The sequence below is a fragment of the Aptenodytes forsteri genome, unplaced genomic scaffold, assembly GCF_000699145.1.
Source record: "Aptenodytes forsteri isolate BGI_AS27 unplaced genomic scaffold, ASM69914v1 Scaffold172, whole genome shotgun sequence".
NCBI classification, from domain to species: Eukaryota; Metazoa; Chordata; class Aves; order Sphenisciformes; family Spheniscidae; genus Aptenodytes; species Aptenodytes forsteri.
Genome location: NW_008795018.1, coordinates 1,440,711 through 1,452,786, shown reverse-complemented (window position 1 = coordinate 1,452,786; position 12,076 = coordinate 1,440,711). Strand labels below are relative to the sequence as shown.

General features: G+C 49.8%; 1 protein-coding gene across 1 annotated transcript in view; it reads left to right on the top strand.

Annotated features, from left to right (window-relative positions):
• The first annotated feature begins 8,104 nt into the window (after positions 1-8,104).
• The window catches only part of CNMD (chondromodulin), an 18,354-nt gene continuing 14,382 nt past the window's right edge, over positions 8,105-12,076 (top strand). Inside the window, exon 1 of the mRNA XM_009275714.2 lies at positions 8,105-8,164. Coding sequence (XP_009273989.1) covers positions 8,105-8,164 — 60 coding nt within the window. The remainder of the gene's footprint in view (positions 8,165-12,076) is intronic.

Below are 12,076 nucleotides of genomic sequence, written 5' to 3'. Positions count from 1 at the left end.
CACGTGCCGGGGCAGGGCCCCAAACTGGGGCTGGGGGGGGGTGGGATTCGAGAAACATCAGTGATAAGTGGAAGCAGCGGATTCAGGAGACTCCGGCATCCTCCACCGTGAAAGCGGAGCGGGGCGGGGGGGAGGGGGTTATGCTAAAATCATGATGTCTTGCAAGATTTAGGAGCTCTCTGGTTAATGTAGCTCCTTATTTTCATGGGGTTTCCAGCCTGGGCATCGGTGCGGGATAGGAGGCTCAGCCATGAAGTCGGCAGCCACTTTACACCCACTACAAGGTTCAGCTGCCAATTTCTAAAAAGCTTCTGGCCCAGCTCCTGCATGGCCAGGGTCCTGGGGGCAAGCTGGGACAGGAAGGGTGTCCTTCCCCGCTTGGTGTAAATTCACCAAAGGTGGTATTATTCCCCAAAGGGATGCCAGCTGAGTGGGCTCCATCAGCTCCCACCCAGGACCGGGACTGGAGCGTCAGGCCTCGTGAGAGGCGGGGACAGCAGGGCATGGCAGGCCAGGCCAGGGGCTCCCCGGGGGCATGGGGAGAGCAGGAAGGGATGCTCAGCCTGGCTGGGAGCTGGGAGCCAGCCTCCATCCAACTTTCCCCAGGTTTATGCCCCCAGGAGACATCTCCTGCACCTCCTTATGGGAAATTTCCACCTCTGAGCTGGAGTGGTGTCTGCAGAAAGATTTCCACCTTTGAGCTGGAGCGGTGTCTGCAGAAAGAAATGGGCCAGGAGGCAAATTTCTCTCGAAGTGGTCCGAGAGGAAAAGCCTTGCAAGGGATAAAGCCAAGGCAGGGTCGTGCAATCAGGTGAAAAAAGCCCATGTGTTCAACCCCCCCAAGCAGCTAAAAACACCGAGGCAATGAGCCACCTGGGCTGGGGACAGGCATGCAAGGACCCACTGTGGGTCCCCAGCATAAAGCCACCAGCATCCCTTGCCACCATCTCACCCTTGCATCCAGGAAAGCTCCCACCCTGGCTCGGTGGCCTGGAACCGATGTCAGATAACCATAGCTCTACAGGATATTTCAGTGATGCTGAAAAGTTAGTCTGCAAGTCACTCCGGTTTAGTACGTAATTCAAAAGTATATAATTTGAATTAATAAATAAAGCCCTTTAGGTGGTCTCATTGTGCTGTGAAGAGCGTTAGCAAAACACAAGTTGTCAATCAGTTTAGCCAACTGACAAGCTAGAAACCAGCCGATGGTCCAGGCTGAGCCAAATCAGCAAAGCGGAAGAGAAATCTCTCCTGGATTTACCTCAGATGAATGACCGTGACAGTGATTTTTTTAAAGAAACGGGCATTAAAACATTCATGGACAAATTACCAAGTGTCCCCAAACCACCAAATTAGATTCAGGGGTTGCTCATGGTCTGACAAACGTCCTGCCAGAAGGCGGCCGTTTATTTTTCATTGCTTGCTGCTTGACAAATCACTGCGTTCACAAAAATTCAGTGGATTAATAAACTGATCCCACTGCTTAACTAATTGTGAAAAGCCAAAAATTGATTTGAGTAGTACGATGGTCATTACAAAAATATCCACTGACTTTGGAAAATTGAGGGCACAACATTTTGTTGGAGGGCAGCTTTATGTAGGCCACAAAATGCCTTGGGTATTCCTTAGAGTCCTCGAGTTTATTCATGTATTATTTCCTCGGATAGTCAGTATATTTTTCCAGCAGGCAAGAAACCGGGGCTTCTGTGTACGAGTTTCATCTGCTCAAAATGTGAAAAAATATAGAACCCCTTAGCACATTCCGCTACAGGAGAAGCAAAGTGTAAAAGAACAATTCCAAATATGTAGATTTAAAAATAAAAACACAGAACTCTTTCCTCCCTAAAAGGGATTTGAAGCAAAAGGAAAACTGGGCTACAGATAGGTCTAGACTTTAATTGTCGAGTTGCCTAAGAAGAATTGTTGGCCTGAGGTCATTTTAATCAGGTTGCATGTCAGCTTGCAAAGTCTCCAAATTAGCTCACAGCTCCGGGAGAGAAAGATGTTTTTCTTTCCTGAAGAACGCAAACAGATTGTTGTGACATGTTCTCAGTCATCATGACAGATCAGATCCCTGTTTTGCGCTGCGAGCCGGGAAAGAAGTCAGCTGCTCCTTCGGAGATTTGGGCATCTCCCAGTTTGTCAGAGCCGGGGATGGAGTTTATAGAAATCCTTCTGAAAGTGAGGTTTATATGCAAAGGCTCTGACAAAAGCAATTGACCTTAATTGGGAAGCAAGTTTCTTTCACATTTTTTAGCAACCTCCAGGCCTTCCTAGCAGTTTGATGAAAGGGAAGTTGTGAAAAGAAACAATCTGTATTTGTGCAGCAGGAACTATCATATCCTGAGCTGCACGGAGAATGACAAGAAACCGACTCATCCTTTTAAAAAAAGGATTAATTTGCCATTTTCTTCCTGAGTTTGTAAAAAGTAAGGCTGTGGGTGGATTTCAGAACAGGCTGAGTACTTTAGTTAGATTTACGGCAGGCTCTGAGCCTGTGTGATACTCTGCACATTGCTGTGGAGCTGCTGATGGTGTCCCTCCCAAGGTGTCCTCAGCCTATGTGCCCAATTCGGTCCCTTGGCTCTAGCACATTTCACAGCTGGATGCTTTTTTTCTTACTTCTCCATGTTTCGCTTTTCATCTGCATCAGCAAATGGCTCCAATGGGATCACAGGGGGAAGAGGAAGCACAGGGACAGGAGCTGGGGTGGTGACTTGGTTTCATCTTGATGGACTACCAGAGGGAGAGGCACGTGCCAGTTCATGACAACTGGCTGATAGCAGGAGGCATCTCACCTACCTGGTGGCCCCCAAAGGTCTGCATCTGAACCAGTAACCAGCAGTGTCCCATTCACAGGAAGAGGGAAAGAAATAAATGTCTCCAACTGGCGATTCCTCCGAGTTCTAGCTGCTGCCTCTTTCTCTTAACTAGTTCAGGCACCTTATTTAGGGAAAATGAATCTATCTGTTCCCGGTAGTGGCCAAGGGCTCCGTACTGCCTGCAGCCAGGAAAGGATGAAGGCAGAAGCAGGAGCCCTCCCCTGAGACCCTGGCATGCTGCAAACGTAGGTGCATGCCTGGGCAGAGATGGACCTGGGACCGCTTTGCCAAAACAGGAGAGGGTGTGATGTGCAGCAGGCGAGTAGTTGACGTAAGCCTTTAAAATTGGATGGGACAAGACAGTGGGGGATCTCTTTGTTGGGACAACCCCGGCAGCAGTAGAAGAGACTGTATTTCCCTGTCCCCGCTTTTTCCTTCTGTGATTCTGCAAGCCAAGAGAAGTCACAACCGTATGTCTCTGGGTAGAAGCTGACAGTTTCTTTCTCCCAAAGGCCTCCACGGTGACAGCAGAAAAATCTTCATCTTCCCTGTTGTACGAGTTTGAAGACTTTTTTTTTTTTGGTTCCCTGGCTCCCTGCCATCAGCCCTGGTGGGACCCGGGGCAAGGCAGCAGTGCCATGCAACCCAGATGTCAGCAAACCGTTAATCCCAAGGGACAGACCCCTGGGGTAAGATTCCCGCTGCAACTTCTCCAATTAGACGGCTTATCTCCTGCTTTGCCTCTGCTTTAGCCATTTTGGACCTAACATATTTTATTGTTCAGCCTCCTAGTTAAACGGCTGGGAAGCTCTGGGTGTAAGCACGCAGAGATTACTGGTTCAGTAATAGTCGGGCATGTTGGCTTTACTTCGTTTTGCTAATAAAGCTGCAAAATAAAGCTGTTGACTCTTCTTTCATCAGCATCAGCCCCATGAGGCTCTCCCACGTCTCGCCTGGTGATTAGAGCAGAGGGCTGGGAACATGGGTCTGGAGTTCAGCCCTTAATGAGCCACCCGTTCAGCATGTTTCACTCGGGGCTCTTGACCTCTTTGCACCTCAGCCAGCTCAGCTGTAAAACTGGTTGAAGGGTGGACCTCGTGGAAACCAGCCACCGTGCCCCAGTTGAGCCTTGAGTCCGGGTTTCATGGGTAAACACAAAATAAAAATCAACAACAATTTGAATCTGCGGTGACCCAGCTCAAATGCCACGAGGATGTCAGGCCTTGCCAGTGCAAGCAGCAACAGTCTCTGGGGTCCCCCATTACAATGTCAGAGCAAATCTAAGTAGTGTCCCTGCGATTTGTGCTGCAGTGAAAAAAAAAGGTGCTGCAGACACCAGCACAGACAAGGCAATGTGGTGCCAGCTCCGGTACCCAGGTACATCAGCACCTGCAGCACTGAGCAGTGCTGGGAAAACCTGGGTGGCATGCGCCCATCCAGGTGGGGATGCGGTCCCCCAGCCCGGGGGGGAGAGGGGTCCCCATTACTCTCTAAATCTCTGAGCTGCGAGACAGCCCACAGCCCACCCCTTCTCCAGGAAGGCTCCTCATGGAGAAACCAGCATGAGCCGTGCCAAGGACAAGAAAGCCCTAGTGCTCCCTCACACCAAGTCCAAAACATTTCCAACCAGTCCCACAGCCAGTATGGCTGCAGCTGCTGGCACCTCTGTTAGCACTCACTGCTCAATGCAACAGAAGGAGATGAAAGGAAGAGCTCGTGTCTGGTACAGTTTGTTTGCTGTGTGATACCTTCTAGGTACGATGGGGATGCTGAAGAGAAGTCCTGCCTCAGCCATCTGACCCTGCCCGACACACACACGTGTCTACTCACATGAAACACGGTGGTTTCTCTCAAAGTTGAAAACAATTGAGAGCTTTTTCCCTTTTAAATGGAAGGTCGCAGGTCAGACTCAGGTGGCATAGAGGAGCCACAGCTGGCAAGCTGGCACTTCGGGGGGGGCAGTGAAGAAGGGAGAGGCACCATCCCTTGGGATTTGAGTGGTGTGGGGTCAGCCTTGCACGTGGCGTTCGTCACGGTAGGCTTAGTAAAATGGAGCAAGAAATTGTTTTCAGGCAGAGCAAGAGCACCTGGGATCCAGTCAATCCAGTCCTGCAGCAAGGCCATTCACTCCCACACCTTCTCTGCACCTCCTCATACAGTCCTCCACTCTGCAGCCATGTGGAGATGAGACTCCTGAACCAGAAAGCTCTTCCTTGGGCATCAACAAGAGTCCCAGATATACTTCTCTGGATATCTTAACATTATCCCACCTCGCACCATGCAGACATACCCAACCAAGCCCAGGCTTGGAAAGGGCTGAGGTTGAGAACTGTCTTATAAAGCCTTCTCCGTACCAGGTAGCTATCACTTATAACCCCAGCTGCCCTACAAAGTGCCCTTTAGTGACTGGTGACTTGTAGGTGTGGAGAAGAGGCTGGCATGAGGCGTCTTCTGGAGTTGGGAAGGTGGGTATTTGCACAGTGTTTCCCCCATACAACGTGCTGGGATCGGTGCGGCTGGCTGCGTGTGAGCCCAGACCTTCAGCATACAACAGAGATCTCTCTTCTGGTGTAAGGATCCTTTCGCTGAGGATTTTCCATCCCTTGAGGAAAATATGCTAACAAGCTTTAAATAATTAAACAAATCACATTGCAGGCAAACCCAAGTTGATCTTTAAAATGCATTATCCTCAGAAGGCTGGAGAAATGCTCAGTCCTTTATGCCTTCCTCTGACCTTTTCACACATTAACTAATTCATTGCACAAGGGACCACCCAGCTGCATCTCGACCACGGAGCAAAGGCTATGCCAGTCATCTCCATCTTTAAAACCAGTATTGCCACAGCTGGAGGCCAGGTTTCTTCAGCACCAACAAGCACAGGCAGTGGGGGAACAAAGCTCTTTTCATCAGGCCAAGCTTGCACAGAAGATGTCGCTCCCACAGAGCCACTTGCTGGTCTCGGCCGGGAAGGGCGGGCTTCCCTTATGGCAACGAGATGCTCTGGGGCAGCTGCAGCCACCTCCTTGCAGGAGGGGGGAGTCATGTGTGGTCATGACCGGGGACAAGTTTGGCTTTCTGTGGGCAGAGGCAAGGAAATTGGCTACCTTGAGCATCTCCTCTGGGCCACTGAGGCCATGTATGGTGGAGACCTTCAAAGAGAGGAAGGCAGAGCAGCTGCGAGGTGGTTCTCTCCACCTAGCATAATACTGCAGAACATTTATCTAGCTCTCTGAAAGCTAACTCTTCTTCTTCCCCCAAAACAGCCCAAAAACTGCCTGGAGACAAGTCCTTACTGCCTCTGCCAGGCTGTGCGAGGACAGGCAAGCAGCTTGAGGCAGCAACCAGAAGGTCTGTCAGCAAGGAGAAAGCCTTGCCGGCGAGGAGCAGGGAAAGGCCAAGCCCATCCTAAGCCCTCCCCAACGTCCCCCCAGCCTGGTGGTGGGGCTGGGCTTCGCCCCTGCACTCGCAGGACCCCATGGAGGACGAACTGGTGGAGAGAGGCCACTGCCACCCCCTCTCCAATTAGTGCGGTTTCCTGCGGTGGTGTTTTCCGGCTCTTCAGCTCTCCCCCATGCCGTGCATGGCCCAGAGCAGACGGGCTATAACATGTGGAGCTTAAATTATTTGACAGTTCCCCTTTTTGGGATTAGAGAACGCCATGGAAATGGCTGCTTGTGGCGCCATGGGGCAAGCCCTGAGAAACAGGGCTGTGCTGGGGGTCCTGGGGGCAGCCACGGCTGTGAGCCCCACGGCAGCCAGGTCTTCCCAAGAGCTCGTCATCCATTCTCCCACCTCACCTGGCCTCCAGGTTCATGGGCTGCCATTCCTCCCTCCATCCCTTGCTCTTCCAGGCTGTCCAAGGTGAAAGGTCCCCAGCTTTTTCATGCTATTTCTCAAGAATTTTCTCCCCTCAGTGGTCCACAGCGGACACACATGAGGATCCCACTGCTCCAGGCTTATCAAATCACATCTTCGGGAAAGGAGATTTGTCCCTAGCCAGGCCAAAATTACTATCATTGTTGTTGCTACAGCTTGATTTCGTAAGGAAAGCCATGGAGGGAGGACAGGGAGTGCCCAGAAATGAGGGTTGCTCTTGGTCTCTCTCTACCCTGTCTTTTATCTCTCAGGGAAATATTTATCCAAGTGGTCCATGGCTCCAGTTGAGCCATGGCACTGTCTGCTGGATTTTCCAGTGAGAACTTTTACCCATTTTCTTCACCGTGTCCCACCCTAAGCACAGAGGTCCTCAGAGGGAATGCAGCTCTCACAGCCTTCAGTGGGGAACAGAGAGGCCCTGGACCTTGATGGACATGTCATAGTCTCCATGGTCAATTCTGAGGACCAGCAATCTCAAGAAAGGGGATGTGAAGCAACAGAAAAAAATCAATGCAGCGCTAAAGTTTAGCAGAAGACATGGTTGTTTATTGGTTCTTTCACTCTCCCAGGTTTAGTCTCTTAAATCTGATGTGAGGAAGGTTTTTTTGGAAGAATTTTTTCTTTTTAAAGTAGAGATCTGAATCCGGGGGAAGAGGTATTATAGATTGGATCAAAAAAAGTGTGATGTAAGAGGCTAAATGAAAGAACAGAGTGTAGGTGAATAAGGATTAAACTTGCTGGAATCGGCCCGTGCAAATGTCTCACAAAGGTAATGAAAGTAAAAAAAAAAGTGTTTAAAGTGTTGTCAGAAGGGCGAGTGAAATATACGTTTCAAGAGATTGGATTTGTGAAAAACATTCTGGCGCTGCAGGTGCCTCTGGGGCAATCTCATTGGAAATATTCTCTAAAGTTGGGTCATGAAATTATTAGAAGAACAGTGCATAGATCAAAAAAGAGAAATATAGTTGATTCATGGGTGCTTTTGGATGAGGGGGGGGAAAAAAAGCCAGGCTCGGCCTTTGCTACAAAGCAAAAAGAACCTTAGCAGATTTCTCATCAAGTGTAAAGAAGCCTCTGGGAAAGAAACAGATTGATGCTACCAAGTTGTTTAAGATAATAACTACCTCCAAAGCACAAAGCCGTGGTTGGAGGTTAAGAAAGAAAGTAGCCTATGAGCAATTTACACAGAATAGCTACGAAAGAGACCACATCGTTAAAGTTAGGAATGAAAGCATGTAATGACAGCTAGTTATTTTATTTTATTTCTTTAATTCAAGGAAAACAGAAGGCACAGCCACTAGCTAAATTAAGAAGAAAAAGATGAAGACATATGGATAGATGGGATTCAGCCCTGGGGAAAAACAAATGGGCCTTTAGTGTCCTGGGGTGAGGAAGAGCAAACCGCGATGGGCCATATGTCCTCAGCCGACCGCAGGAGAGAAGAGGAAGGATTTGGGATGAGCGAGGTCCTGCACCGAGCACGTTTCAGGCCATCCTTTCAAGCGGGGCCAGCTCAGCTGCACCGTGCTGTCCTGCTGGGCATGCACCCCAAGCAGAGCAAACGGGGATGCCCGTCTTCTCCAGAGAGTAGCATCAGAGCAAGGGACATTGCAGGGCTTTCCAGGGAGAATTTCACAGCCTACCAGGAAAAACAATGGTTTTGGTGTTCGAAATTTTGTGTGTTGCTGGTCAAAGAAGGGAGGACGGCATCGGCGCACCCCGCGCACGGGGGAGGAGGGGAGAGGAGGAAAAGGGACCATCCCAGGGGCATCGCAATGTCCAGGGCCACCGCAGAGACGAGAGCTGTGGTGATGACATACATACGTGGTTTTTCATCCTTTGGTCTCACTGCCAGCAAAGATCCTTAGAGTTTCTCAAAATCCTCAGGCTGTCACGGCTTAAATACCAAAAACAAGATTTTCTTTTTCTGTAGGACTTTTTTCCCCAAAGGACTTTGGTTATTTTGAAGAGATGTCAAGTAAGTGGGACCTGAATCATCACCGTGTTATGGTGGTGTAAACCCATGGAAAAGCAGAGCGGTGAATAAGGTGCCTGGTCTCAGTAGCCCTCACGAATTTCTGTTCAGGCCATCATGGAGCTCAAATAACTATTTGGGACACTTAGAAAATGAAGATAAAACGCATAAGGCACCACAAGAGACTTATAGAAAGGCACACAGCATCACCAAATCCTTCTCGTTTTTAATATTTCCATTTCTCCTTCTAAACTTTATCTTTAAACTGAAAAATAATGAGAAAATGTGCTTCCTTGAGACAAGCCAGTACTATCAGCTAAGCAACCTCACATTCTTCGTAGCACTCCAAGTACTCTGGAATGCTTTTCAGCCCAGAGGATAATAGTATTAGACGACCAGAAAGTCTGTCCTGTAAAAGACTGTTATGATGATTTCCAGGCTCAGAAGTTGCCTTAATCCAGCTGAGCACACACATGTTATTTAGAGAGGAGACTGAGCTCAGGCACTAGTATGATCATGATCTTTATTGCAAATGAAGAATTCAGCTGGTGAAAGGCAAGTCACGTTTTTTTGTCCTAAGCCCTGCAAACACTGGCTGTTGCACTCGTCCTTGCGCTCTGCAGCGAGGTCTGGAGCTGCTGAATGTTGGGCTGTTTGTACGGATTTGCATCTGTCTAAAAAATCCCGTTTTCTCTCTTGTCATCTAATCAATCAAACAGCAAAAGATCAACCCTCCAAGGAAAACAGATATATGCCCACACAAAAGGCAAAGCATGAGCATAGGGGTTAACTAGAGGTGGTAAGCTGCAAGCTGTATAACAGGACAGTTTTTTTCTCTTCCGTCTGCTTGAAATTTCATGCTGCTCTTCTTCTGCCTGTGGAACAAAAGCAGAAGAGGCAGCGATGCTCCGAGTTGGGAAAAAAAAAATCTGGGATTGTTCCCTGCGTGAGAAAAATATGTTTGGAGGATTACTCGGGGGATTTGCACCTTGACTTGAGGAGAAAACGCTGCACAGCTTGTCTCCCGGGGTTTGGGCAGAGCGGCTCCCTCCCAAAGGACCAGTTCCCACACCCCACGCGAACAGGACGCAGCTCACATCCCAGCCCGCCGAGGACCGGCAGCCAGGCACCCATCCCTGGGGATCGGCTCATGGCTGGCACCATTGCTTGGGATGGCGGGAGTCCGCCCAAGCCAAAATCTGCCAGGGCCACCACTGCCCCATCAGTAGGGTGGGGGTCCCACTAGGGACGAGCCCTCTGACCCCGTCCTTCACCTTCCTGGGGGTGATATTGTGCTTCACCACACAGCACCTGGAGTGAAGGTACCTCCGCGAATATGCAGCACAGATGTATTAATTGCACCTATCCGTTCTTGCACCGATAGTGTATTTGCTAACTCTCCTCCTCGACACTGCACCCCCGGCCGCCCTTTTGCTAGCCAAAATGGCGCAGCCTCCCTCCGTCCTTCCATTCACATCCCGGGGAAGGAGCCGTCGGGCGCTCAGATGGGTACCAGGATGGGGGGGCACCTGCTCCCCCACCTCAGTCGCAGGGATGCATCTCAAACGAGTCGAACCCTAGTGAGCAGCAGCTCTTCCCGGGCAAGCGCTCCCTCCCTGGCACGTTTTCCCACGGAGACGAGCACAGGGGCCTTAAAATAAATCTGTCTTTTTAAAGCAGCGATGCTAAATAGAGGTTTGAGATCAAAGGCTGGGATTCTCACATTTTGCCAAGATAGACATATCCATTCACGAGATTTTTGGTGTAACAAAATACTTGCTAATGAAGAGGATCATAATCTTATTATTAGCCGCAACCTACAACAGTATGTCATTCGAGAGCGGGCTAGAATATGCCCTAGTTTAGGAAGTTGCACAGTAGGCTTCGCTTTTGATTTAATAAGCTGTGATTGTGTTTATTTTCGGTGGCAACTATGCCCATTAAATTTTTGTTTAAGGTCTGATCGTTAACAATAGTAATCGACAGGAAGGATGAATTTGGGTTGAAGGGAAGGAAAATGGGAATCGTGTCTCTGGGATTTGGTCCCCAAGCACGCGGAGGCAAGGCAGTCAGCGGGGCCTGAGTTTTCTCCGCTTTTGCGTTGCTTGATGATGGGTTTTAAGCTACTGGTCACATCAGTGAGGGGATTCAGAGACTTGAGAAACAGCAAAGATTTTTGCAGTTATGGCATGGGGCGCAGAGGAGAGGGAAGTGTAGGAAAGCAACTGCAGGGGCCAAACCTGCCTCTTCGGGGCACGCAGAGCTGAGATGAGGCACGGTGGGACAGGGCCATCGCCTGGCCCCTGCTGTCAACATCCCAGAAGATTTAAGACAGGGGAACATGTCAGTAGTGTGCAACAACTAAGCAAAGAGACATAAACCTGCCAGATAAGCAAAATGAGAAGAGAGGGGAAGAGAAATGTAAACGGAGATGCATACTCTGAAAAAAAATTTGCTGTTGCAGAGCTGGTTAGCGTAGGCACTGCTCCGGAGTGAGATGGGGCCCCACGTGCCAGGATCTCCCCAGTCTAACAGCCCCCTCTCCAGTGCTGTTGCCTGTCTGGGAAACTGGAGCTGGGCCACTGAGCAAGCAGAGCAGGGCAGAGCAGGGCAGGGCAGGGCACAACCCAGACTGCCTCCCTCATGCTCTTTTTGCAGTTGATTTTTTTTTTTTTCTCTGCTTCCAGCCTTACAAAGGATACTGTGCTCTGTGTTTGACGATATCAGCCCCAAAGGGGTCCAGCACTATTTATTTTCCAGCAGCAAAGAGTGCACACTTGGACACAAGCATGTGCAGGAAGGATGTCCGTACGGAGCATGAAGGGAACACAGACAGACTCACATAGCCGGTTGTAGCCCTGAGTTTAAGCTTCCCCTGTACAATATTAGAACGAGCAAACAGATCCCTTCCAATCCAAAGTCCCCTATGATCCTGCTATACTTCAGGTGCTCAAAAAACCAAACTGAGCAGTATGAGTCACGAGGAAATGGAAGAAATCCCAGGGATACGCCCACTTTAGAGGTCACGTCGCGAGTTATCCATGACCTTTTTAAACGAAATGATGAAATTTCCTCCCGTGCTTTGCCCCCACCGAGCCTGCTCGAGGCCTGGGCTCGCTGCTCTGTTTCCCAGGCTGTGCCCAGCCTCAACCCGGGGCTCGGCCGGAGGCAGGACTCTTTGCTTGTGCCACGCACCGAGGTGTTTTGCAGAGCAGTCACCGAACAGCAGCTTGTCAGCTCCAGCACCTGTGAATTCCTGTGGCAAGTGTAAAAACGCAGTTAAAATGCTGTTCTATTTTAAAAGCTGCTTTTTACGATGGCCGTCTATCTGCCGGGGCACCTCTCCCTCCGCAGTGGCATGCGGGGTTGGGGGTGTGCATCCCCTACACCTCCCTGACTCCCC